The 27,973-nt window shown below is 44.0% G+C and overlaps 1 protein-coding gene across 1 annotated transcript in view; it reads right to left on the bottom strand.

Annotated features, from left to right (window-relative positions):
- LOC139642159 (sodium/hydrogen exchanger 9-like) overlaps positions 1-27,973 on the bottom strand; it is a 63,871-nt gene that overhangs the window by 12,648 nt on the left and 23,250 nt on the right. Inside the window, exons 9-13 of the mRNA XM_071516902.1 lie at positions 25,796-25,884; positions 24,318-24,431; positions 21,331-21,442; positions 18,775-18,928; positions 271-319 (exon numbers count right to left, since the gene is read on the bottom strand). Coding sequence (XP_071373003.1) covers positions 271-319; positions 18,775-18,928; positions 21,331-21,442; positions 24,318-24,431; positions 25,796-25,884 — 518 coding nt within the window. The remainder of the gene's footprint in view (positions 1-270; positions 320-18,774; positions 18,929-21,330; positions 21,443-24,317; positions 24,432-25,795; positions 25,885-27,973) is intronic.

The following is a 27,973-nucleotide window of genomic DNA, read 5'->3' as shown; positions in this document are numbered from 1 at the left end:
ATTGCTATTAGTTACGGTTGAACAAGTAGCTCTAGACATGCCTTTCACAATGCTGAACTGAGATGTGCTGGGCTTCATACATATATAATACATTTTCCTGCAGATGGAAATGGAAGGAGCATGGCACTGGCACTGCTATGGACTATATACATTAGATAAAAGTACATTATCTACCATTTCAATGCTGGAATGGATAAAGGCAGCAGGAATGAATAGAGTGGGTGAAATATGGATTACTGGATTGTAACAATGAGGTGTTTTTTTTTTTACCTGATCAAAAGGAAGGTCCTCTGGATTTTCATCCGCATCCACCCCCACTCTATAGAGAGATAGAGAATGGGAAAAACACAGTAGAGCACATTCAAACACTGACTCAATAGAATATGAGGGAGAGAGAGGGAGAGAGAGAGAGAGAGAGAGAGAGAAGAGAGGAAGTCAGGGGTTTTATTCTATGCCACAGGTGAAGCTGTACATAACCAATCAGAGCATATGGAAAGTACTGAAAATGAAAGTCGCAGGGGAACTCGGTTTGAACCGTCTATGGTTTGAACATGACCTTTCGAACAGTTTCATCAAAAATCAGCCTCCTCTCTCACATCACACCAAGAAAATGTCAGATGGGTAAACCTTTGATAAATGACAAACAGTTGCGGCGATTACGCTTGATATTCTGCGCGGCGGTGATTATTACCCCGTCGAGGTGCGGGCCGCGCTCTGCTGCAGACACACTCGAGCAGCAGGGCTGAGAGGGAAAGGCCGACTCGCCGCTCGCTCCCCTGAATTGAAATAAAGTGACTCAGCACTAGCCAATGACAGCCTAGTGAGCTGCTTCATCTGAAAAGGAGGGCATTATCTCAGCATGCGTGCACTCGCTGCAGCCACACTCATGCTGAACCCCCACACTGCACCGCTATCACTCCCCCCCCCCCGCCCCTCCGTTTCAACCCTAATCTGCCGCCAACCAAGTATCGCCATGAAACCGAAGAGATGATGACTGCCGGCTTGATGGCATTCTCCGAACTCACATGAGGAGATTCAATAATATTTTCTTAGCGCGACAGCCGTAATCTATCATTTCTAGTTAGGCGGTAGGAAAAAAAACAAAAAAACGGTGGGTATAAGATTTCTCTCACACATTTATTTTTTCCACACAGATATGTTGGCGGTCTGAGCTCAGAGGGATGCTGAGGGCGAGATGGCTGTCGATGCTAGTTCCTACAGGTCAGCAGTAAACTCTAATAGCCTAGCATTGCTGTTGCAAGACCCAGCCATTTTGAGATGCCGCTATCACTGTGCATTTATGTGTTTGTGTGTGAGTGTGTGTGTGTGTGTGTGTGTGTGTGTGTGTGTGTGTGTGTGTGTGTATGTGTGCGCATTTTGAATGTGCTGACGCAAAAACCTTTTACTGAGAGGCCCCTGCAATAACAAAACAGAGCGGAGATTCTCATCAGAGCATTAGAGCACTGCGACTACTTGCAGATTTTCATCTTGGCTGTCTTCCCTCCATCCATCCATCCATCTCTCTCCTGGTGTTTCTCTCTACTTCCCCTGTTTGCTTATTTTTTCTCTCTTCCTCTATGTATACCTTCTTACTTTTCCATGTATTCTTTCTTTTTGAGCGATATGTATACTGTCCACATTCTCCTATGTGAGGTCAAGAAGACAAATTCCTGTACATTTATTGTTCTTGGTAATGACTGTGATATTGATCCTGATGAGCGTATCCCCACAAACCATCCATCATCGATCCATCTCTCTCCCTCCCTCATTTTGTTTTCTTTTTTCAGTATCTATGTCCCTCTCTCTGATCACTCTTCCTCTATCTATTCCTCCCAACTTCTCCTTATACCCATCTTTATCTTCCCTCCATCCATCTGTCTCTCTCCATCCTGCCTCATTTCCTTCCCATTCTTTCTTTTCAATATCTTTTTTCCTCTCCGTGTTCTGTCTCCCTCCCTCTTCCCACTTCTCCTTATAACCCTTCCGTTAATCTTCCACATCCATCCACCTCTCTCTCTCTCTCTCCCTCATTTCTCTCCCTCTCTATCTTTTCGACATCCATTTTGCTCTCTCAGATCACACATCCTGTCTTTATCACCTCCTACCTCCTCTTATTTCCTTTTCTTTATTTCCTCCTACCTTCATCTCTCTACTTCTCCCTTTAGTTTCCGCCCACCCCACATATCCATTCTCGCTTCTCCCTCTTGTCAGGGAAAAGAAGAAAAGAGGCGCGGGGGTTGAAATTGTATTGAAATTGCACAGGGATAGGGGTCTTAGGGGAGAAAAGAGGGTCCCTGAGATTTGTCATTACGATCCAGGGTTTTCTCTTAGAGTTTCGGTTTGGCACGGGGGTTTATGGGGAAACCTCTGGGATGGGGCAGGCTGTGACAGGCACAAACGCCCTGCGCTACTTCACTGTGAAGCATAGCCTTCAGCTGGCTGGATACATGCCACGAAGACAGGCTCTGTCACTGAGCTAAGCTGATAGAAAGGGGAAAGGACAGATAAGGTGTGAGAGAGAGAGAGAGAGAGAGAGAGAGAACAAGAACAACAGAGAGAGATAGAGCAAAGAGAAAAGGGGGAGGAGAGGAGAAAATAAGATAAAGCGAGAGGGAGAGGGAGAGGACTTAAAAGTCGGCAAGCTGAGGCAGTCAACCGGCGTCACTCCCAATGAAAGCGGATCCTTTATGTCTAACCAGAGGGACAGTGAACACACTGCAGTTCCAGTTTCCCCGAGCGTGATGGTGACCGAGATAGTTTGTGGAGACGCAAGAGTGACAGAACGTGTTGGTGTTACTGGTGAACTTGTGTAAGAGGGAGAGATCGCGAGTGGGAGAGGGAGTGAGCGAAAGACTGACTATGGGAGAGAGAGACCAAGACAGAGAGGGAAACGAAAGAAAAAGGAGAAGAGGCAGTGTGTCTCAAGGCCTGTGTGAGAGAGGAAAACAGATAAAGAGGCGGGGGGATGTTTGTGAATGTGAAGACAGGCTGGTACAGTGTGTGTCTCAAGCAAAATACCTCTGCTGTCAGCCAGTCTGCTCTCACAGCTCTTACCAGTCGTCATGTTGTTATTGATGTGACCCCTATGTTTCACTGCACTATTACCCTTACCTTCAACACAAAACGCTGACATTCAATAAAGGCCAATCAAGGCCAATCTATTCTAACTACGCTGTGAGCGCCAGTGCACATGAATGTGAAATGAAGAGTGCATTTGTTTCGAACAGTTTCAGTAAGCATACGCCAAGGGTGATGCTGTGTGCACACCTCAGTGACTGCCTTGGGTTTAGTGAGACTGAGTGAAATCTGACAGGCACGAGGTAGATACTGGGAAGTGGAACTCTGCGGTGGCCAGATGGTGAAAGTCTGTAAACTTCTTCCTGTTAATTTGTGTCTTTTCCAGGAAACAGGCGCTTAGACAAGAGTTGGGACACAGATCGCTTCTGTAATGACCTTCCATGGGAGTGTGTGATCCTCCCATGCCCCACTTACCTCCCAAAACAAGGCGGAGTCCCCCATTCTATAGGGATATCACACCAAGAAAAAACAAAGCCAACTTAAAAAGAAACACACAATAGAGTAACCCAATCCAGGCTGACACGACTGCTAGATTGTGTTCCGGCTGCTATCTATCCAGTCATCTATAGTTTCCAAAAAACAAAGTAGCACCTCTATTCTATTATAGCAGTCTTCCTTTTCTGTTAGTGGGGCCTCTTTGTGTTGATACTATCTCAACCGTTCTCTGCTGAGCTCCTCTGCGACTAAAATATCTCTGGACACATTCCAGGCTGACATAGTGCTGTGCACAGGGGCTTCACTGACAACTCACCCAGGCTTTTGGGGAATGTTGCTATTTATATGAATATGGTGCTGAGGCGCTGTGTTTGGGTTTTTCTAAAAATGTAAGGCATAGTAACTCAAGTGTTGATTTTTGCTGAATATTGTCAAGCGCATTTGCAAGTAGGAAAAAAGCAGAAATTACACACACAGATGGATGCGCAAGGACCCACACATGGGCTACACATGGCCACACACAGATCAACACCTTCTCACAAGATATTTCAGCTCTATGCCCCCGTCTTAGATAGCACTTATTATACAAAGAGTGAGGAAGAGGAGAAGAAATCAGCCTTGAGCAACAGTTAGCAATGACACAGTGTGGGCGTTCATAAATGCGCGTGCAACGTGCATACTAGTGCACGTGTGTATATGACTTGAACATTGTTATCATGCTGCCTGACAGCAGGGGGTTGATAAGGCTGTGCTGGCTGCGCTCCAGGCACAGAGAACATGGGGACTCGGGAGAAGACATCAGAACATCACACAAACGTCAACTACCTCGCGCATAAGGCTCATTTATAATACATCTTCCTACCTTGGAGACAGTCTGCAGGTAGCGGTTAAGAGTATTTACGTGCATGCAAAACATTTTCCTCACAATCTCTCTTCCTCTGGGGAAGACAATCTCCACTGGATGTGATTAGCAGCACTAGTTAATAAACATTCACTTGAGTTTCTGCTTGATTTGGGAGAACTCCAGAAGCAGATACTCAACAGGCTGGGTAAATTAAGTTACAGCAGCCCTCCCTAAACTCTGCGTGCACAGAGAGAGAGAGAGAGAGAAAGAGAGAGAGAGAATGAGTGAGATAAATGGAGGGGGGACAGATAAAGAGAAGAGAGACAGAGAGACAAAGTCAGAGTCACACAGGGACTGTGTTTGCACTGTACTATGAGAGTTTGGATAAGACGAAGGCTGTAAGTCACGCAGTTTCCTGTTTGCAAATCCCATGTGGTAGTTTCACCAGGGACACATGGATGCCATATTTGACAGTATGTATACACTCCTCACAACAGAGATTTGACTTTGATGGTGAACATTTCATTGGGGGTTTCCTTGGTAATGCAAGGAACAGCACATCTAATGATATGACTTGCATGTGCAGTATATATATCCATATAAGGGGCAAAACTACATGTATGACTCATCATGCATGAGGTGTGCTGAACTTTACACCTTTCAGTATTGACTGTGCAATGGATGAGTGGCTAAAAGAGAGAACAATACAGCATAAGCTCCCATCCCTCTCACTGCAGTGTTACAAAAGAACAATCCATATATGGCCAAGTCTTTGACTGCAGTATTTGGGTCAATCTACTGAAACCTAGAGTGAGAATCTCAGTCTCTACAGCTTTAACCTAAATTTCACATCACTTGAGCCGGTGTAAAAATAAAGTTGGCACAAGTAGTCAGTGCAGTGTGTAGTGTGTGTGTGTATCCATCTATACTGACATACAGGCCATTACATGTTGCAGTGGGCTGTGTAAGGGCATTTACATAAGAGCATGGTGCATTGTCTAAGAGAAAATGTCCTTTGGGAGATATTTAATCTTGCCGACCAAAACTTTCATAACTCCTTTGCCTTATTTTGTACGTGAATGAAATGATCACCCACTCAACAGATGCCCAAATATCACGAAAGCATTTTCGTTTGAGCTAAAGCATAACGGAAATATCTTTGCATATAATGCCATGCCAATTTGGGTATTGTAGCTACTACACTCACAGACCCAGTGATTAATAGCCATCACACCGGCATTGTTTGTTGAAATTTACATGTATCGTGTCACTACTGAAATTTACATTCAGTTTACATCACTGTTGAAATTTACATGTATTGTGTGCCTACAAAGGGCTACTGTACTGCGCTATAAAGAGAAATAGAGTTGAACAACACAGAACGTAAAAACGCTGTGGTAATATCTCTGTTTCTCTCTCTCATTTTCTCGCTGTCCCTCTCTGCCTCTGAACTGGTGGAGAGAAGACGGCTCTCCACCAGGGAAGCCGACAGCCATGAGCGTTTTACTCGGCTCCTCAAACAGTGTCAGTTTAGCAGGAAAGGAGGGAGTCTTTCAGCATTCAGCCAGCTGGATCCCTGTGGATAGCCAGGGACAGTTGGGGGGTGGGGCGGGGGGGCGGGGGGGCGGGGGGCTGGAGCAGCCAAAGTTATTATTATCACACGGAATTCATTTCCCGTCTCGCACCGTTCACCTGGATCTCCCAGCATGACACAGGGAAACAGCCTAAATTTAGTCTGGCGGAGTTAGCGGGATACGGGGCAGTGGCAAGAATTGGCCCCGGAGGAGAGCTGGAAAATAGTCACGGCCCAGTAGCATGGATCATGGCTAAATCTTTACATCCGGGTGCCACATAAGACTGGTATTAAATTAACTTAAGCCTATGTAATATCCAGTCTTGGATGGTATTCTTATTTTTCCCAGTAATGAGTAATGTAAATTACCATTTCAATTTCAGCAATAATATTACAGTAACAAATCAAAAACTTTTGTTATCACCCAAGTATCAGATTGGAGTTGAATCCAAAAACTTTTTCCCACCTCTATCTCCCCAGTTTATTTTGGTCATCAATTAGTCATTGTCCTTTCACACTAAGCTAGCTTTTAAGATGAGAAATGGAAAAACAAGTTAACTTTCTATGGACATCAATGCTATTTGGAACAGAGTTATTGTGACTTTTGAAGAAAAGAGAGAATGCAACCACTGATTTTGGGGCTGTAACGAATTACTACACCTAGGGAGTAATGATTAAAATAATATTACTTTTGACAAGGAATGAGTAATAAATTAGAGTTTTGAGTAATGAGCTTGAAACTGGTAATATTATAGTTACAATATCAGCATGGAAACAAAGTCATGCAATGCAAACTGAAATGATTTGTAGCTACACTGCAGGTGAGTAGTAATGATATCCGCTGTGGGATATACTGGACAGTAAGGGAGTAACAGCTGATGCACGCAGCCATACTCTCCTTCTCCTCACATGTCTACCCTGTGCCATAAGCAGCAACCATGGTCTACAGTCTCTCACAGGCCCCATCAAGTCCTCCCTGAACTGCTCTAAAACCCCAAGCTGTTTAATGATTCTTAATGACCAGCAAAGTGCTCAACTATAAATACCATAATAGCCTGCTATATTACACTGCTTGCTGGAGTCCATATCTGCATGCCAGGTTGGGAAATAGAGACTCGTTGTGAAAGGGGCTGTGGACAATGGCTAGAAGAACAAGGAGGAAGAAAAGCACTGGCCTCACCTCGTTAGTTTTCAACGACGTGTTAGCTAGCTAGCCCAGTGTACTAACCTGCCAGCCTGTTTAGCCTTAGGCAGTGAGGCCAAAATGATAGCTGCTATAAGTCTCATGTCACAGTTCCTCATCGATTGCCAGGGCAGATAGGGCAGGGACGCCATCTCTAGTTCTCATAGTTCTCATAATGTCTTTTGTAGAGGATCTAATGGCACCCAGCTAAATGGAACAGGAGCATCTCAGAAAAAGACCATGGTATGTGGGGCAAAATGAAGAAGCGGTCCCAACAATAGTAGCCTGCTCTGTCTACTGTATGTGTGGCACTGGGCTAATGGCTTATTGCTTCCTGCTGCAGAGCCTGCTGGAGGATTTCCATGTATTTCTACAGGAGAATGGACAACATTGGCCTCATTTTGTATTTTGGCACTTCACCTCAGGATAAATAAAGGCAAGTGACAAGCAAAGAGGAATTGCAGCATAGAATAGGAGCTGGAGGCAGGAATTGAACCTCCACTGGATGGAGGCTTGTAGGATTTGACAAAGGGTAGTGTGACCACTCACTGTGTAACCTCATTTTCATTGTGTTGTAGAAGTGGAATTGACACAGCTAGACGACAGGGGAGGGCAGGAGACGAGACGAGACAAGGCAAGCAGTGAGGAGAGAAGATAAGGAAACTGTATTGCTGCCACAGGCCAGCTGGTCCAGATGACCATTCCTCTAATCTTCCCACAAATCGCATGAGGTGTCAAACCACTGTCTCACACTCCCAGGCGCAGAGATGGGCGCGTGACGTGTGTGTAGATGCACATGTGTGTGTGGCCATGTCTGTGTGTGCCTAAAAGGTGGTTGTGTGCATCATCACCCCACTGTGTTTCACCTGCTCACTCATCTGCTGCCTCATCACCCCCCCCCCACCCCCACCCCCAACCCCTCTTCCCTCCAACACACCTTGTTCACAATGCCGCTCTTGCTGCTGCTGTGGGGGAGATTGTTCTCTATATGTAGGCGCTGATGAAATTTTGAGGGCGAGTGGTGAATTATTTAGGAGGGAGGATTATGAAAGCAGCTTCTTGGCGTGTTGCTGGAGGGTATGAATCGATATGAGCGCCCCCCCCCCCCACCCCCCATACTCCCCTGTTAGAGTAAAGCCCTCTGATGTGAGTCAAGCCCGGAGCTGAGCCCTTCTCTGCAGGGTCACTCAGCGGAGCCTGATTTCGTGATGAACACAGCTCTAGTATCTGTCTCCTGCATCCACCGAGCAGGCTACTGTCGTTCGATCTTGCAGCATCCTTTCCTTAACAGCCCCCCTCCACCCCCCCCCAAACCCATCCACCTGCTAAAACCAACACACACATCAACCCCCTGCCCAGAGATAAGGAATTGACCATGTTCTCCATCTGGGAGGAACTCAGAGGCAAAGCAGAAAAGACAGAAGGCTGAATATGTAAGTGGGGTGTGCTGAATTTGTGCTGAATTGACTAAGGTGAATTAAGGAGTCTCAGTTTGCTTCCACACACTGGCTTATGCACGAGTGCACACACTCATGCACACACACACACTGGTCTATCTGTGTGGCCCCTTTTTTCCTGAAACCACAGACCCTCTGAACAGAACTCCAAACACATGGCCACAGGACATGGCAGACTGGACAGCCAGATGCACTGTGCCTCTGTGTGTAGAGGCTCTATGAAATATGTGAGAAAGCCAGCAGAAATAGGATGGGATTGTGTGTGTGTGTGTTTGTGTGTGCGTGTGTGTGAGAGAGAGAAGGGCCTAATTCAGACTGACCACATCCACAGGAACAGATGGCCAACTCAAGGGCTGCCAAGTCTATTCTTCTTTTCCTCTGGTTCTGCTTGGGGGGGGCTGGGGGGGGTCTCTAGTCCAAATCAGAAGGGTTCGAAAATAGACAGGCCAGCCATACACACAGATGCAGAACACACACATGCATACACACAAACCCGCATTGTTGTGGGTGCGCACACACACAAAGTCTCACCCTTAGCTATGTACCAGTTATACAACAGTTTCCACACAGTTGCCTTCGATGAAGATTTGATTTCATGGACTTGATTTGAACAGTGCCAAAGCTGAGAGGCTTAAATAAACGACCATCTCCCGGCACTCACTCTCTTGTTTCACTTGTTGGTCTCACAGCGTGTTAGTCTATATCCATTTGATTCTCTCTCTCTCTCTCTATGTATACCCATTTTGCTAAACCGTTAAATCTTCTTCTCATTCTTATCTGTGTATTGGGATTCTATGTTTGGCCAACGCTGTCGCTCTCTCTCTACCCAACGATTTCCTGCCTCGGAGCGAGCAGTTAGGGAGTCGGGACCAAACAAGAACCACCTGAGGGAGCTTGGATTTCACAGCATCGATCAAAGAGAAACCAGCGGGTTACAACCTTGTGTTGAACTTAACATTCAGAGCAGAACAGATCATCATTCACAAGAGAGACAGAAACCAGTAAAGGATAATGTAGCATTACCTTGATGGGTACCTCAGTTTGAATGTACTCTAACAATGACTTGAGGGGGAGGAAGTCACCCAACAGAAAACTATAGATCACTGTCTAGATAGAAGAATGCATCCTCTCAAACTGTTGACCTTAAGAGTACAAAAAAGAACTTGATTCGATAGACCTTTCCACCAGAACTTCTCATCAGTCTCTCTCTCTCTCTCTCTCCCTTCTCTCTCCACTTTTTCTGTCTCCATCCTTCCCTCCAACCCCTATTCTGTTAATTCTTCAAAAAGGCAAAGGGCTGAAATTATGGCGGGCTAAAAATAATGGCTCTATAAATAAGAGGTGCCCATTGAGAGTGATTGAGGGGCGGGGTCGCTAGGCAGCTAGGGATGCTGGGTACGCTGGATTCATTAGCGCTCTCTGCTTCCAAAGAGTAGCCCCCACAACCTTCCCCCACACACACACACACACACATGGTGCACTCATAAACAACATGCAGATATGCAGTGTGAGATCCCAGGTGTTTCGAATACACTCTTTCTCTATCTGTTCAGCTCTCTGCAGTGTTGCAGATTCTGCCCCATCAGTACCATCCATCACCCCTCATTACCACTTTCCCCTTCCCTCTTAGGACTCTATGCAGACCACATTCTTAAAGCATTGTTCATCCACCAGCAGAGTGGAAAAATGTGTGTTTGTGTGTGAGCGTGTGTGGTTGCATTTGTGTGCGTGTGTGAGACTGCACCCATAGCAGAGGCACCCTGTGTCTGTTTTATTATTCATACTCATGTGTGGATCCTCTTTCAGCCCACAGACACCTGCCAGAGATACACAGAGCACATACTGATGTTCTCTTTATATTCTCACTCCCACCTCTCTCTTCCTCTTTCTCTCTCTCTCTGCAGTGTGTTATTGTGCTTAAGCGAGACTTTCCTTACTCAACAAACTCACAAATGCACAACCGCACCAACCGACCGCTCACCTAACGACTTTTATGTATCTGACATACCCCCGCATGTGAATGGTCTTCCTAAAACACTCCTGCTGTACGTTTAGAGCTAGTAACTGTCCTCTCTCGCACACCCCCACACAAGTACACACATGCCTGCATGCACACACACAGACACTGTTATTGCCCTGATGCTCTTTTTAATGGCCCTTCTCCTCCCCCTCCTCTCTCTCGGTATTGACGTCACATCCATTAGGCCGTGCCTCTGGGCCTTTTTAATGGCGACTGGAGCACAGGACTTGAATGTATGAGACCCTGGTCCAGAGTCAATCTCCACCTGATAAACTCACCATATTGGCCGATCCGACAGACACAGTTACCACAGCAATCTGTTCAGTCTCTGCACACTGCCACGACTATCAATTCACTGTGAGAAAAACCCATTGAACTGTGTGTAAGAGGGGAAAGTGGTGCGTTAACACACACACACACACACACACACACACACAGTCAGCTCTCAATCTCTCACCTGTTTATTGTCTGCACACACAGCCACAGACAAACACTGGCACAGGCACACACACAGAGACAGACACACACACACACACAGACACACACACACACGCGCGCACACTCAGCTCAACTATCAACAGACATAGGAGTGTTGATAGTTGAGCTGAGAGAGGACTATCTGTATCTGGTGCCATGGAGAGTAAGCCTGGCAGGCTAATGTGGAGAGATAACGTTTCACGTCTGATCAACATCAGAATCATAATTCACTGGCCTCCCCTAACCTCCATCTATCTCATTATGTTCCCACCGGCAACATCTGCAATTAGGGCCCTAGTTATCCAGGGAACAAGCCTGTTTTCAGACACTGTCTAAAGCACTGGAGTCTGAGCGACACCCTACAACCAACTGACTCTTTCCCCTTCATGAATATAAAATGAGTGTTAAGTATATAGGCATTTGCCAGGCAAGTCCAGGCGAAGCAAAACAACACTAGCAGCAGGTTCTGGGGCTGAGAAACGCTGCGCTGCCCGGAGCAGACAGAAATGGAAAATGACGGCTTGGGGTCATGCCGAGGATGGAACCGAGAGCTTCTGCCGGACGCGGACGGGCAGAGATTTGATGGCAGGGCCTTTTCCTCGAATGAGAAAACAGCCCTCTGAAATGTTAAAATGAAGCTTTTGGTTCTGCGACACTCAGAGACATAATCAATGGCTGGTGCGGAGGGCTGAACTCGTAGCCCTCCACCATGACTTGGTGCTGCAGATCTAAACACTGCCACCAACAGAAACTGCTCCCTGTGAGCTTGATGTGATGAGAAATGAGACTTAAATTCAGCAGAGCGAAGGAGGGAAAATAACCCAAGGAGGAACAGGGGAAGAAGAGGAAAAGAAAAGAGGAAAAAAAAAACTCCAGGTTGTTTTGATGAATAACAGTGACAAAGTGTTCTGGGAGGAGGATTATAGCTCCAATCCATCACCGGATCATCAGACTACATCAATAATGAATGAGTTTTGTAGGGATAAAAAAAGTTCAGTGTACGAATCACACAGATACATTTTGTTTGACATATTGGACCAACAGACAGAGAGTCACCTGAGCCCCTCTCCCCATTATTTAAGGGACTACAAAACATGGTTAATTTCCCAAGTTCCACTTTTTTCCACACAGCCAGAAAGCCATTGTACAACAAATTGCTTTGGAAATCTCATTAAATCATATGTTACATTTCTCCAGCAAGACAGCAGAGCCTCTCTTGCCTGCTTAAGTTCCAAAGTCATCCCCACTGCAGATTGGTTTTCTAATACACACTTTTCTTATATTTTTCCATCTCCTTTTGGTAGAAAGCAATCACTCCGACCGGGCAGAATAAAGAATATATATATAATATGAGGAGAAGTCAGGATTTAAGCGTCTCCCTCTGTCAGTCTCGCTCTCTCTCTCTCTCTCTCTCTCTCTCTCTCTCTCTACCTCTGTCTTATTGTCTCCTTTTCTTATCAGAAGGGGAAAAGCTATACAGGAGCCATTCATCTTTGGAATCCTTTGAAGTATCTCCTATCCAATCAGGTTGGTATCTTTTTATTATGGGCAGTGTGTGTTTGTGTGTGTACATGAGGGTGTGTGGGTGACTTTCCTCTCTCCTTCAGTCTGTGATGCCTAAATATTAGATCCTGGGCCTCAGGGAGGTGGGTGCTGAGTAGGGTGTGTGTGTGTGTGTGTGTGTGTATTTGGCTTTTTACTGTTAGAATCTGTGCAACCTGTACTACCTTATTGCAGTATTGCACTATCCTGACAATTGGAGAACTGCTATTAAAGCTCTACAGGTGGATAGATGTCAGAGAAGACAGTGAGTGAGTGAGTGAGTGAGTGAGTGAGTGAGTGAGTGAGTGAGTCAGTGAGTCAGTGAGTGAGTGAGTGAGTGAGTCAGTGAGTCAGTGAGTGAGTCAGCGTGTGTGACAAAGAAGGAAGAGAGAAAGCAAGAAAGAAAGAGAGGGGAGGGAAGGAAGAGAGCGAGTAAGAAGGTGGGAGGGGGCAAGGAAGAAAGAGAGAGAGGGTGAATGAGAGAGAGAGAGAGGGACTGAGAGAGAGAGTGAGAGAGAGAGATAAGAGGTCAGTGGGGCATGAAGGAGAGTGAGTGACATGAGAGGCATGGTTTGCCGCCAGTCCATCTGTCCACTCAAGATGTGAAAACAAACAGGCCAGTCATTAGCCAGGCTCCAGCTGTTATGCCTTGGCCTCAAAGTGTTGAACACCACTCATCTACATACACACACACACACACACACACACAGGAAGGGACCATAGTAGAGAGCAAGGCCTCTGTACACCGGTTGCCCTCAGTAACTACAGTGACACATTTTGACATGACAGCATGTTCAAAGAACTTCAAAGAGGTAACGGGTTGCACATGAGTAATTTTCTTTCCATCACTCTCGCTCCATGGCATGTGTAAGTTCAAAATCAGTTTACTCTACTTGCCGTGTGGGTGCACTACCCTCTGCATTACATTTAGTATGAAAAGCAGGCACACTGTTTAAATATATTGCAGAGCTATAAAGTACTGCAGTGAACATAGAGCTGAGGCAGTAAGTCCCTAGACCTTGTGACCGCTAACGCTATTAATAGATAAGCACAAATGCTGAAAGCAAAATAAAACTATAGTCGGAGCTGGGTTGAAGAAAATAATGATATTCAAACTGAAAGGGCTTGAAGAGGACATGACTGGCCAATGTTCAAAGCCCACTGGTCCCACATTCGGGCCCTGAGGGACCCCAGACTGCTCACTGTGACGGGGTCTCAGATCTCCCCAGGGGCGCCCTGCCACCTTCAGCCCTCATCAAAACCAAGGAGACAGACCGAGACTGAGAACCAGGAGTGTGACACTGTGTGTGTGTGTGTGTGAGTGTGTGAGTGTGTGTGACTGCACTTGATACAGCTTGGGAATAGAGTTACACGGGGCAGAGAAAGAGTGAAGCAAACAAACAAACAAACAAAGAACAAATACAATGGATTTTACACGTTGCTAAGTGGTGTCATTGATTCTAATTCAATGGAAATGCTGAATTTATTCTGAATAATCTGTTCAACTACAGTGGCTATAGTCCAGCATTTAGTATGTCTTAGTATGTTAGTATATATTAATTCATGTATCTAAATTTTAAGATTGCACTTTATTGATCCCCTGGGGGAAATTCATTTTGGGGATATAATCATATGGTCTTGGTGAGTTTGACTTGTAGACAGATAATTAATAATAATACTTTTTTTTGGAATGTTATTACCTCCTCAAACCCATTACCTCCTCAAAAGACATACTGTCAGTTTTGTATCAAAATCTCAGACAATAAATTGCAGAGTCAAAAAAGTCACTATACTCCAATATGTCTGCAGGTAAACAAAGCCATAGTGGGGTGACAGAGTTTTAGCAGCAGCCACCATACTGCAATTACAGCTATGCCTTGAAACTAATCTTAAAGTGTGAAGCTTGAAAAAAGGCTCAAGGAGAGATAAGATACAGACGTAGGTCACTATGAACCAAACAGAAAGTACCGGCTTTGGTTTGAAGATGACAGAAACACATCCGAGGTGTTATCATTTTTTTCATTTTTTGTGCTTTTCTTGGCTGGCTATATCATGTGGAAAATCTGTGAATTCCAAACTTAGTTCTTTGCCTCTAAAGTGTAAAAAACTATCATTAACAAACAAGAATGTGGCTTTGAGCATGTGCAAGCAAATGTTTTTGGAGTCCGCAGTTTTTGGGCCTGGCCATAAGCAACAAGCACGACAATGCCAAGGAGAAAAAGAGGACCAGAGAAAAGAAACATGGCTATTCCACAGTTTCACGGTAAGTTGTGTTCAGAGATATCAATAATTATTATCAATTGCACAAAACAGGAAAATTGTATTTTCACTACTGTGTGCAGTTTAGTGTAAATAACCATTTTATTTTGGAGCACCATGATGAAACCAGCGAGTGTGGGCAATAATGTGCCTTGAAATTGAGACTGAAATAGAGAGGAACAGAGAAATTGGCGAGAGAGAGAAAGAGAGAGAGAGAGAGAGAGTCTAGTGCCTAAAAGCACAGATCTTCTACTTTTTTTATATCTATAAAGTGTGATTGAACAGTGGTTGACAACTATGAAAACTTTTTTTTTTCTGTGTAGTTTTCTATCTCTGTTTTAAACCTTAAACAACCTTCTATCCATGCTGTGTTCACCCCCCTTGTCTGTCTCTCCCTAGGATTTCTCATTCCAACCTGACAGACCCCCCACCCCACCCCACCGCTCTGTGTGTGTGACCAAGCTCATGTGTGGCATGCATTTCTGTGTGTAGCCTATGTTTGCATAAGAACTTACTGAGTGTGTATGTGTGCTGCCTGCTGTGAGAGTCTTAAGATAGCAGGAAAGAGGAACAAACAATACCACCCTACATTACCATAATATGTTTTTGCTCAGAGTCTGGGTTATAAATCTAGCCTTTTCTTAGCCAACTCCCTAACTCATCTTGACTGGTAAGCATTCTGATACCCATTATGTGGTTGGAAAGTATTCTTCTTGCATTGTTCTAGATTAGTAGGTCACACTGAGCAGAGGTGCCATCATCCAAGACGTGACAAAAAAACAGCAGAGGAAACACACTAATAAAAAGAGACATATGTGGATGGAAATTACAGCTCAACCACTTTGTCTGTTTGTTTGTCAGTCTCTCTGCAGGGTGTGGCCCCTCACATCTTCAACCCCAAACCCGCCAGATGAAAGAGAAAAACAAGATCGCGCTGCTGTTTTCTACAATACATACCTCTGGCAGGAACAAACCGAGTCTCTCTGAACGAGACAGCTTTTTGTCAACGTTTCCTGTCTGCAGTGTGTGAGGGTGCAGAGAGGAGGACTTGGTGCACACACACACACACACACACACACACACACACACACACACACACACACCCTCAGCATTGAGTTGCCTATAATACCAGCTTTCTTGAACAAATTTCACAAAGTGGCTACAAAAGACATTTTACTGTCTCTTTGCCTTTTATTTGATGCTTGCAGTGAGAGGCCTTTTGAGGTAGCTATAGGGGTAAAAAAAAAAAAACACACGCAAAAAAAAAAACACCAGAGTAATTTCACACTGGGTACGACTTTCAAAGGCTCTCCTCCACAAAACCATTTCAGAGATGGAATGGAAGTTAAATTTGCTCCAGGTAAAGAGAGAACAGCTCCCGTGTAATGTATTATTCACCAGAATGAAGTCTCTCAGAGTTGTTACCTGTCCCTTCACTTCATACAGCTGGATGAGGGAAGAGCAGAGGAGGAGGAAGAAAGGAGAGAGAGGGGAGGAGAGAGAAAGAGAGGGGGAGAGGGAGAGAGCTGGGAGTTAGGGATGGGAAGTGAAGAAAACAGAGCTATTCTCCAAAACATGACGGCCCTCAAGGCCTGATGCACTGTACTGCAGCGGGCTCAGGAGATGGAACTACAACCCACAAAGACCGCAGTGCCACGGGGACAGGGAGGGGGATACGCAGGCACAGGCAAGTGCATTATTTAGGACATACAAACCCTAACACACATACCCACAGATGTACACATGTATGCACACATACACACACACACACGCATGCATGCACGCAGCATGGGTAGGAAGTAACTAAGCACTGTAACTTAAGCACTACACTTAAAGGGATAGTCGATCCAAAACAGCATGCACATGGACAGTGTCCAAAATTAACCTGCCAGGGGCTTCTGAACTAAAAACATTCACCTGTCAAGAATACTTTTTTTTTTTAGATAATAATTAATACACTACCAGTCATCAAGTTTGGACACACAACATTTTTTCTTTATTTTTACTATTTTCCTAATTTTAAAATATTAGTAAAGACATCAAAACTATGACATAACACAAATGGAATTATGCAGCGACCAAAAAAGTGTTAAACAAATCAAAACTATCTTATATTTTAGATTCTTTAAAGTAGCCGCCCTTAACCTTGATGGAAAGGCAAAGGCTTTGGAAAGAAATTCATACATAGGCATCAACTTCACTATCTATATTTGTCTAAGAAACACATTTCAAGCATTTAAACATAAGCCTTTAGATCAAAATGGCTTTAAGATAATGAAAAACATAGTACATTCAATCAGGTGTGTCCAAACTTTTGACTGGAAGTGTATATTTTTCATAAACGCATGTCAGCCTACCCATTTTCAATGCTATTTTGTATAGGCTATACAATCAGGAACTGTGGACCAGGTTTTCAAGTCATTAAGAAGTGCAACAGGACTCAAACTTACAGGAGAGCATTTCAAAGCGTGTGGGATCTAGAAACAAGAGAGCAAAAAGTCCTTAAGCTGCTCAGCTGACACTGAACAAGAGACCCAACACTGTGGACACAGAGACCGAGCCCGGGGGGATTTCACAGGGATATCAGCTCATTGTCTGGTTCATAAATGTTAGCACTACAATGAAATGAAGCTCATTTGTCTGTAAAAGCTCAAACAAACAATTTGGCGGATTGAATCACTAAAGCCAGTCTGCAATTCATTATCAATGGAGCAGCTTTAGGTCTTAGTTCACATCACAAATTACTGCATTGTCTCTGTTTTGTAGCTTAGGGAGAGAGCGGCTCATGTACTACAAAAATGGTCCAAGATCAGAGGGACAGCAGATCAGAGGGACATATGCAAATTATGTTTTAGGGTAGAGATTTGCTCTCAGTACATTTTAGATACCTACAGTATGCTTCTGCTTGAGTAATTTCCATTTTAGTGGAACTTATTTTTATTTCACTTATTTTTAAAGCATGCCTTTTGCTTCTCTCTAACACTATTATTTACTTCTTATATTCACTTCCTTTGCTGAAGTACTGTACTGTACATTTGGACCGGGGGACATACAACTGCCTTTATTCTGTCAAGATATTTCTGTTTAATGTTGTAGCTTCTTTATGCTCCACTGACACACACACACACACACGCACACACACACACACGCATACGCACAAAGAACTGGGAGCCACTGGAGAATTAAAAGAGCTGCCTCCAAAGACTGCAGGAGTCAATTATGACAGTGCGATCTGGGCCATAGATTAGACTTTAATAATATAAGTATCTAATTACAGCCTTACATCCTTCACGCTTCTTCTGCACTCCTTAATCATTATCGCCCAGTGGCCTGGAATCACAGAGAGTAATGGAAAAATAATAATACGCACTTTGTGTTCTCATTTCATAGCTACTGCGAGTGTCCGCTCATACACTGGTCTGTGTGTACAGTGTGGCAAGCTGTATTTTAATGTTATCTCTTTCTGTAACATGGTCCCAGGGACCTGTGCACCAGCTGTGCAAGTCAGTAATGGAGGGCAGGACCAGAGCGGACACACAGAGCTAAGTGCCAGTGAAGGGCTGTACAGCAAGGAGAGAAGGGGGAGGGAGGGAGGGATGGAGGGAGAGAGGGAGCATTCAGAAACGCAGAGAGAGGCTGTACAAAGAGCTGCTGCATATTAAGTGAGCTGCATTCTCAATGTGTCTAATTAGGCTGCGTCTCTGTGTGTGCGCATGAAAGACCGAGAGAGACAAAGAATGAGGGAGAGAGAGAAAGAGAGAAAGAGAGGGAGGTCAGAGTCAGTAAGTCAGACGGACAGACGGAGAGACAGACGCAGGGAGTTCTGCTGACAGCCTTGGGTTTGACTTGCAACACATTGAGCAGGACGGAGATCTGTATCGCCCGCTAGGTGTTAGCCCAACTAACCTGATGTCCAGCCAGCGCAGCACGGGTCCGGTGGCAGAACCCAGCAGCCAGATGGTGAAGCCGACCAGCAGCAGAGTGGTGGTGAGGATGGTGCGCCTCACTTCAGTGGATGTGTCTCTTACGGCCAGGGCAAACGCCACCGCCCCCCTCAAACCTGAAGGCACATAAGGAAATCACTGAGTAAGACAACTGTATTACTTCTATCCATCAAACAGCTGCCAACCAGCAACTTGAAACAAAAGAGGCAGCTAGACAGCTACCAATTTAGCAACAGATTACACAGTGACTACGAAAGACTAGCACTATGCCTCTGTTTGAAAGAGTCATTGACCTGCTGACCAGCAACAAGCCCCTAAACAACCAGCAGATTACTGTACGGTTGTGACATAATGCCTAAAACCAAAACAATTCCCAGAGCAAATCCTTTATCGCCATGAGAAACAGATGGGGGGAGGGGGGAGGGGAAGGGGGCGCTTTTGAAAAATAGCAAGACAAGGGCTTTTCACAAAGAAAACTTCTTACGTAAGAGGGGTAAAGTGGGTCAGTCAAGCAGCGAAACATGCTGCGGGTGCACTACCCCACATCACTTCACATCGAACACACTTTCTCCTGCATCATCAGCCCACTCACAGTTTCAACCATTAGTCTCAGACGTTAAAGTGGAGCAGTGCTTTATTTACCCCTCCTCCTAAAATACAGCCACAAAAATAGAAGAGGCTGAGGGGAAAAGTTATGGGTGAACTATTAAACCTAAGATTCTAACAATATCAATGGATAAAAATACTCCTTTTGTTATGAGGCTAGTGAATAATTATAACGCCTGAGGGAGGCACAGGACCAGGTCTTTGTGTCCGCCTTACTGACTACATGTACGCACGCACACACTCACACACACACACACACATCTTACACAGGGGACACATTCTCTAAGCATCCTCGCTAATGCCATTAGCTGCAGGCGATGGGATGGCAGAAGGGAATGGCATAATTAAAAGAGCTTTCATAGGATAAATGAGGGTAAATGTGTTCATTTCTGAGTAACTTTTCTCACAGTAGTAACAAGGCCATCACCAGCCCAACATGCCCGACAACCCCTGCCAGATTTGTTGACAGATCAAAATTGTTGGTGAGGTCCAAAAATGCAAACCCTTAGCAGGGGGTCTGGCCATTTAAAACCAATTTCTTGCAATTTTTCAATAGATTTGCATAATTTATGTCCATCTCATACTGCAAAAATGACTTGCTGTCATGCAATTCCAGTAATTACAACACCCCAGTTATTATATTAAAATTAGATGGGGGGGATTTTCCAGGAAGACCACCTCCTGAGGAGCTACTGGGTATAGAGTCTTTTGAGCTGTGTTCAAGGCAACTTATTACGCATGTCTATATTTGCAGACACAACAGTATGTAAATGAACACGAATAGAGGAATATTTTAGAAGGTAGGCCTATTTTATCATAACTCACTTCTTCCATTTTTTCCCTAATGACACTTTTGTGTGAGTTTTTCCTCATCCTCAGTTTGAGGGTCTAAGGATGGGGTGTGTCGTTTTCATTCATTCTTTTCATAATGTGGCCGTTGTGAAGCCCTATGAGACTGTTACTGTTTGAGGGCTATAAAATTACACCAATTGCACCAATTTATTGTCTTTGTTACAATCCTTCTTTAATCTGATATCAAATCACCCTGTCAGCCCTCAGTGCGCCTAGCAAAAACGTATTGGTAGGACCTACATTTTGTGGCTTACCTACAAGAGGCTACTGAGGAAATACTGTGTAAATGAAAGAATTCACATGGCAACACTTTAGCAACATGTGACAGAGAAGCCAACTTTTAGCATGCCACAACAACAGAGGAAATTTCCAATCTCCTGTTTTGGATGTAAATGCTGTTACATACTCACACTCACCAAAAGACAGAACACTTTTGTTACAATTTACAGTCCTATTTGACATGAATTCTGGAAACTATTGACGTTTTACACAAATGGGTTTTGAATCTGTCTGTGCTCACTTGCTATGCCTGTAACATTAGCCAGGCTAGCTAGCAAGCTAAAGGCTGCATTGTGTTACATTAGCATGGCTTTACCAGCGCTTGTCAGGCTGAGTGACAATTTCCCAATGCACAGGAAGAAAATTACCAAGGTCTAGATGTCGGTGTCCTCATATGATGTGGACACCAGCATTGGTTCCTTTTGGGCACAAGAACTTACTCCATATCTTTCTTAAAGTCTCATAAAATAAAACTGCCTTTCTCTCCCTAACTGATATCCTATTGGTTTAGACTTTTGAATGATCCCTCCCTATGTTATGTCCCGCCCCGCTATCCTGTTTCAACAGGAAATACATCACATTAAGGAAGCAAGATGCTTTCAAAATGCAGTGTCATTGTGACTTCAAGTAAGATATTGTATATGCAGTGTTTGTGAGGTAAATTAGCTATAGCCATATGTGAAATGACCAACTTTCATGTTTCTTTCAGTGCTAACATCATAAAATAGTAATATCTACCAAATATATGGGGTTTTGACACCTTTGTTAATGCTGATCTTACCTGCAAACATCATGAAGTGCTGGATGGCGCGAGGTATCTTAGTTGTGCGGCCCAGGTTTAGAAGGAAAGACAAAGGGTAGATGTTGCACGCTCTTGATATGAAGATAGCGAGCTGCATGCATGCATGCAGGTTAGGGAGAATATTAAGTTAATGAATTAATGATTAAGAAACATTCACATGGGTATGCATGCACACTCATGAATACACCAATGGATATTCACACGGATATTCACATACAAGCGTGCACACAGGCACACACACACACACACACACATACGCAAAATAATCTCTGAATATCCTCCGTTTAGGATGCAAACACAGTGGTGTGGCACCATGCCGAGGCATGAAGCCAATCAGGCTCTCCCAGCTGTCTCTGCCCTCCACACACACTTTGATGTTTCACATAGGATGGAACAGAATGCTAAGTGTCCTGGGCAGCAGTTGGAGAGGTTAGTGGATATCTGTACAATTAGCAGGGACAGAGCCGCCGCCCTGGACACACTTGACACCTACAGGTTGAAGTTATCATACTTTTAGTTACTTACTGTCTGATTACTCTAACTTTTTGGATTTCAGTGCATCAACGTCATCTATGCAGAGAGAGGTATCCGAGCTTTAGCATCATGGAGGGAGGGGATTTTAGCTATTCTACAGTAAGTCCAAATACGATGCCTGGAATAATAAAGGGGCCAATATCTTAGGCAGGGGACCTGAGTCTGACAGGGCTATTACTAAAACAGAGCTCCCTCGCACCCTGCAGTCAATATTAGAACTCATGCACCCTATGGATTTTCAAAAGCAATATCCTGCTCCCAAAACCAGTCATTTCTCTTTATCAAAGACCCCTGAGCTATTTGAATGGAGGTAATTAAGTACTTTCATCTCAGCCTCATTTCCAATAAAGCCCATCCCCATTGTCACTGGCAAAGGCTGCAAGCTAGGGCGATTAAAATCTACTGCGTAACCAAAGAGCGATTAACGGGATTAAATCACTGGGGTTATTTCATTTTTATAGACACTTTTAGTACTATACAAGAGGAGTTCGACCTCCATTTATCCGTGTTTGTACATCCCGGTCCGCTTCCAGTAGGTGTAGTTAGCCAGCTCCTTCCCCACTAAGCTTTTGTTGTGGGAGCACAATGAGGAGCAAGCTAAACAGGTTTGGGGCTCAAGTCAAACGTTTTCCTCGTTGGCAGCCCTTCACACTGAACATAACAGCATCGGAAAGAGAATCTGCTCACTCAACTCTTTCTCTGGCGCCTTTGACCCTATAGTGGAAGATGGATTGTAATAATAATTGCTGACCATCTGGGCACTGGACTGTGAAAGAACAGCTCCTTGGAGTGAGGCCACTGGAGTCTATCCTCAGGCACACACTGTGGTTATGCCAGCTCCCAGGCAAGGACAATAGAGTGATGGGTAGCCAGCAGTCCATTACCACCACCGGCTCCCCATGGAAAGCTAGAGCTGACTGATATGACAACAGCTGTGAAAGTCAGACAATCTGTTATCATATATATATAACTTAACATGTGATGGGTATCATTAAGGAGCTGATGGCTTTCTGATAAAGGACTCATTAAAGAAAAAATCCACCCTTGGATACTCTTACACTGTTATATATCATCAATCTGTGATGTTCACTGCATTGTGATGAAGTGTTGTAATTTACTTGTTTGGTGTACCCACTTTCCCTCAACCTGCCTTGTCTACTTCTACTTAAGTAGGTGATTTCCACCATTTCCCAGAATGCCTTTTGACAACCCCCAGAAAATGGGTGCAATCTTTCAGCTGTGGATTATACACGTAGGTGGGAAGAACAATAGAGATAGCATAGTAAAAGCAATAGAGTGAGAGTTTTTCCAGTTGAAAAAAAAAGCGAGAATCGCATCCCTTATGCAAAATATATCTTGTGGCTGCATTGCATTCTGGTCTATTGAGGCTATTCTTGGTGGAGAAATTGGTCTCTCTGCCTCTTCTACGATGGATTTCTCCCTGTATGATTGTTGAGCATCGGTGCAAAATGGTGAGTCTAGAAAGAAGCTCTTGTTCTCTGAGGGACTGACATCAAAACCTGACATTTATTATTGATGTTTTAGATAGCTGTTTTTTTTGTCTGCTATCAAACTCGTAGTTGCACTGGAAATATATTGACATGACGTCACCTCGTCAATGTTTGGCCAGTTATCCATGGATACGAAAAAAAAACACCAACCAACAAAATGGGCCCAGACATGCAAGGTACATCACCAGAAGCTGTTTTTTAACCGTGATAAAGTGTTTTAGGGAGGATTTTTCTTGGTGCGGGAGAACATAATATACAGCAGGTAGTTCTTTTACTAGAGTTCCTAAACTAATATGATTTAATCATCAACCACAACAGGGATACAGCAATTAATCCACTACAAATTAAAGTACTGTAAGCTTAATTCAAATGGGCAAACATCTATATTCCATGGAGCCTTGCCAGAGAACAGAAAACAAGCAGCAGTAACAATAATTAAGGGCCTATTTAAATTTCTGTTTCATAGACCTTCATCAGAGGAGCCCTGCACTGCAGCATCTTAATCTGCTGAGATGGTGATCATGGGGGACTGGCGCGATGGCATTTCACTGGATCAAACCTGTACAGTTTAAGTTCTGAAGGTTTTCTAAAGGACTGGGGAAATTACTGCACTGCAGCAGAGAAGCAAGAGAGACAACAGGAGAATTGTTCTATCCAAACAAGCGGCAGACGATTGTGCAGATAACAATTATGCTAACTAATTTGGACTCCTCGTCTGGGATACATGGTACAAGCACAAACAGAGGAGAAGAGAAGAGAAGAGAAGAGAAGAGAAGAGAAGAGAAGAGAAGAGAAGAGAAGAGAAGAGAAGAGAAGAGAAGAGGATTTATTATTATTACCACCATCACTGGGTCTGAGCAGGATCTAAAGGTTACACAGCAGGGAGTGAAGATGCTCCATCATGTATCAGGAAAAGGATACAAATGCCCCGACTATGAAGAGGGCTTTGAAGACATGGTGTGGAAATGTCAACAATACAAATCCCATGTAGCTGGAGATGAAAATCTCCCCCAGGAAGTTGAAGAATTCAAAGAGCTGTACGATTACAAAAGGGAAAGAGAGGATCATGAGGGAGAAGGTCATATGAGATGGGGGGTGAGGGTGAAGGATTGTATCTGAAATGAGTAAACAGGCTTAGATTTTTACAAACACAACAAATCCAGTGTTGATGTGATTATCTGATCCTTTGAGGTAGCAATTGCAAACATGTGTAGCTCAAGGCTATAATTGCATGGTTGCATTTAGCGCCAGACATGTTTCTGTCATCATTCTATTGTTAAGGATTTTCATTTGAAATATGGTGTTTATGGCACATACAGCACAGCCATATATTACAAATGAAAAGAGTAGCTTTCTGCAGTCTGAAAGACAGCTAATAGCTTGTTCCCGTGGGGCAAGGACAATAGATATTTGGACTGCTGGAGGGATATCTCTCTTTCTGGTTGATAGCACAGAGGATAGTGGCTGCCCATAATGTCCATAGTGCCTATAACTATGGCAGTGCCAACTGACCCTCCTCATCATCTCACTCCCTGTAGTCACTGTGATGATCCAGGCCATTACCATAACGACTATAGGGACCTCTGATGTCATTTACTGTAGATAAAACTAGAATTTTAATTATGTTAATTAAGCATTTGTACATAATAAAAAAATAATCTATATATACTTCTGTTGTATGTGATGTGATTTTTCATTATTATTTCTGCCAGTTCAACCACCTCTTGTAGCATGCTTTGGTAAAAAGCTATCCAACTGAATAAGTGTGCCTTCTCCCTCAAGAGTCTCCTATCACAAGGACAAGAGATGCCACAGAGAAAAATATTTCTCCTGCTAGCTATTCAACTGGTGTCTGTTCACGCTAAATCTGTTTGTCTTTTCCTTTGAGCTGCAGCTGCATGTATACATCATAAAAATGTAGATAAAGGCATTCGGCCAAGCAAACATACTGCACCATCCACATACATTGACAGCTGCACAGCCAATCCACTTTATAGGCAAAAGCTTCAACTGCACTGCATATTTTCTTTTAAAAGGCTTTTTGTGATAAACTAAGCTAGCTGCACTGTGGTACCGATAATGAATAATAAATGCATAGATGAGTATATGCATGTACTCCTGATTTATTTTCTCCTCTTTGAAGCTTGCCGGTACAGTACGACAGTGTGCTGGCCTCCATCTGTGCTCGGCCTTTTAAGCAGATAGCTGGAGACTGGCCTCCCACACAGACACCCACTGGACTACTAGAGCACTAATGGCAATTAATGATCGCTTGCACACACACACAAGACACAAACATTGGCATCAAAAGGCAAAGCACTTGAACAAAGTGAGTAGACAAAAAAGATTGTTTGAAAACACAGGTAGAACAACATGTTCAAACATGTGCTTCCTCCTACCTGCTTGATCCTGGTCTTGGACTCAGAAGACAGGTTGTGGATTGTGTATCTTGCCTGGCTTAACCCACAAAACAGCACTGCCACGATACCTGAGAGGTGAAGAACCTTGTAAGCACAGCACACATAACACACATAACACACAACACAACACAACACAACACAACACAACATAACTAGCACAGCATAGCATAGCATAGCATAGCATAGCATAGCATAACATAACATAACATAACATAACATAACATAACATAACATCACATCATAGTTTATACACACAACTATTTCATGAGCATAATTGTAAACAGCACTCAACTTCAAGAGGAACCAATAATGTGATCAAAACTCCCCATATAGAGGAGTGTTCTGTAGACAAGGGAGTGGTAAATGCTGTCCTGTTTATGATTAGCGAGTGAGTGAACCCCCTTACACATGCACACATTACGTAATGAGGCTGTGTGTGGGGGGTTGTTGTGGTTGAGGCACAGGGCTTTGGACCGCAGGGCTTCTCACGTTCAGAATATCCATCTTAGAAAAATGAGTTCTGAAAGGATTCTTTGTCAGGCTGTAAGGGTCAACCCAGAAGATTTTCAAATCAAAGGGAGTCTTTGAGAAAGGGAGAGTTCACAATGCAAGTTGTGTAAGGTTGAGACTTGCAATTACTTGTAATTACTTACAAACTGACTTTTGACTGACTGGTTTAGTTCAAACGAAAAACGATTCTCAAATTAAACATGGAAACAATGCTGCCAATATAAGAAATATTAACAAAACATTGAGACTGAATATTTTAATTTCACATGAAATTGCATTCATTGCCTGTTGTCCTAAAGGCACAAACTAAAGAATCCTAGTGTGTTCACTTTCTTTTGTTTTAGATTATAATTACATTACATGACAACAGATCATTCCAGCCCAACCCTGTAATACACCCTGTGTCCACCCAGTATCCTGGTTCCAGTCTAGTCCAGCTGTACAAACAGCTCAGTCAAAATGTGCCGTCCAACCCTGTTCAAGTATCCTGGCCTTTCTAGCCAAAGACTTCACTTCCATTCCCACTCCAAAAGACATGGAGATCTGGGAATGGTAAATGCTAAGGAATGATATCATTACAAGAGGGAGTGCCAGACATCAGAAAATAACAAAGGGAAAACAAATGACAAAGAAAGGAAAGAAGAGAGAGAAACAGAGAAAGAGAGAGAGAGAGAGAGAGAGAGAGAGAGAGAGAGAGAGAGAGAGAGAGAGAGAGAGAGAGAGAAAGAGAGAGAGAGAGAGAGAGAGGAAAGGGGGTGGAGGGAGTGCTTAGGGCCCCTGCTGCTAAAGAGGGGGCTGGCTGGACCGGGGAGTTGGAATTTGAAACACACAGCGTGAAAGGCGGGTCGGTGCCTCACAGGACATGCTCGCTTTGTTGCAGAAATTCAATTTCACATTTTCGCTCCCTCTACTCTGACAAAAGAATCACAGAAGATGCCCTTTTTAGAAAAATGTGAAATTACTATCATGGGTAGCAAGGGGTAGAGGACAAAGCTGGCAGTAATAAATACAGCAGCAGAGAAAAGATACCACTTGTGGCTCAAGCCGGTACCCGAAGCCAGTCCATTACACTATCTTCTCCTGCCTCTTCCACGCTCTGACGCTGACCTGTACCTGCACTGTGCTAGCTCCAATAATTCCCGTTCACCATGTCCTGCCCACCACTGTTCAGCAAAGTCTAATGGAGCATGCCGGCACAGCAGATCTCATTTTAGTTCCATTTGGTTTAGGGCAACAACGTCCTCCTTGGTTTACATAACAGTGACAGAGGTGACACATCATCCACCATCCACATATAGGCTCTACCACACAGGATGTCGGGCAGACACCTGGGCACTTGGCAACAGATGAGATGCATCCCATAACGAGCGGTTGTGAGGGGCATAAGATTAATGATGCTAGGGCTCCCTGCGAGGCTGAGGGTCATTAGGCACACCCTCGCTAAACTCCAGCAATTAGCAGAGACAGAAAGAGCCTCAATTACCAAAGGACACTAGGGAGGACTCGCATCGCTCACTGGATCCCTCCGTATGAGGTACTGCTTCATCCGAAATGAACCATTATAAACCATGGAAAGGAGTGGCGCTCCGTAAATTTGTTTTGTAGCGTGCAGTTTTGTACCAATATCACTGTCATATGATTCATTTT

Source organism: Centroberyx affinis, unplaced genomic scaffold (assembly GCF_046629955.1).
Source record: "Centroberyx affinis isolate AG114_WGS23_722 - 3 ecotype Tasmania unplaced genomic scaffold, CSIRO-AGI_Caff_v1 ptg000436l_1, whole genome shotgun sequence".
In the NCBI taxonomy this organism is placed as follows: domain Eukaryota; kingdom Metazoa; phylum Chordata; class Actinopteri; order Beryciformes; family Berycidae; genus Centroberyx; species Centroberyx affinis.
Note: the sequence above shows the minus strand (reverse complement) of the source record. Positions and strands in the feature narration are given on the sequence as shown.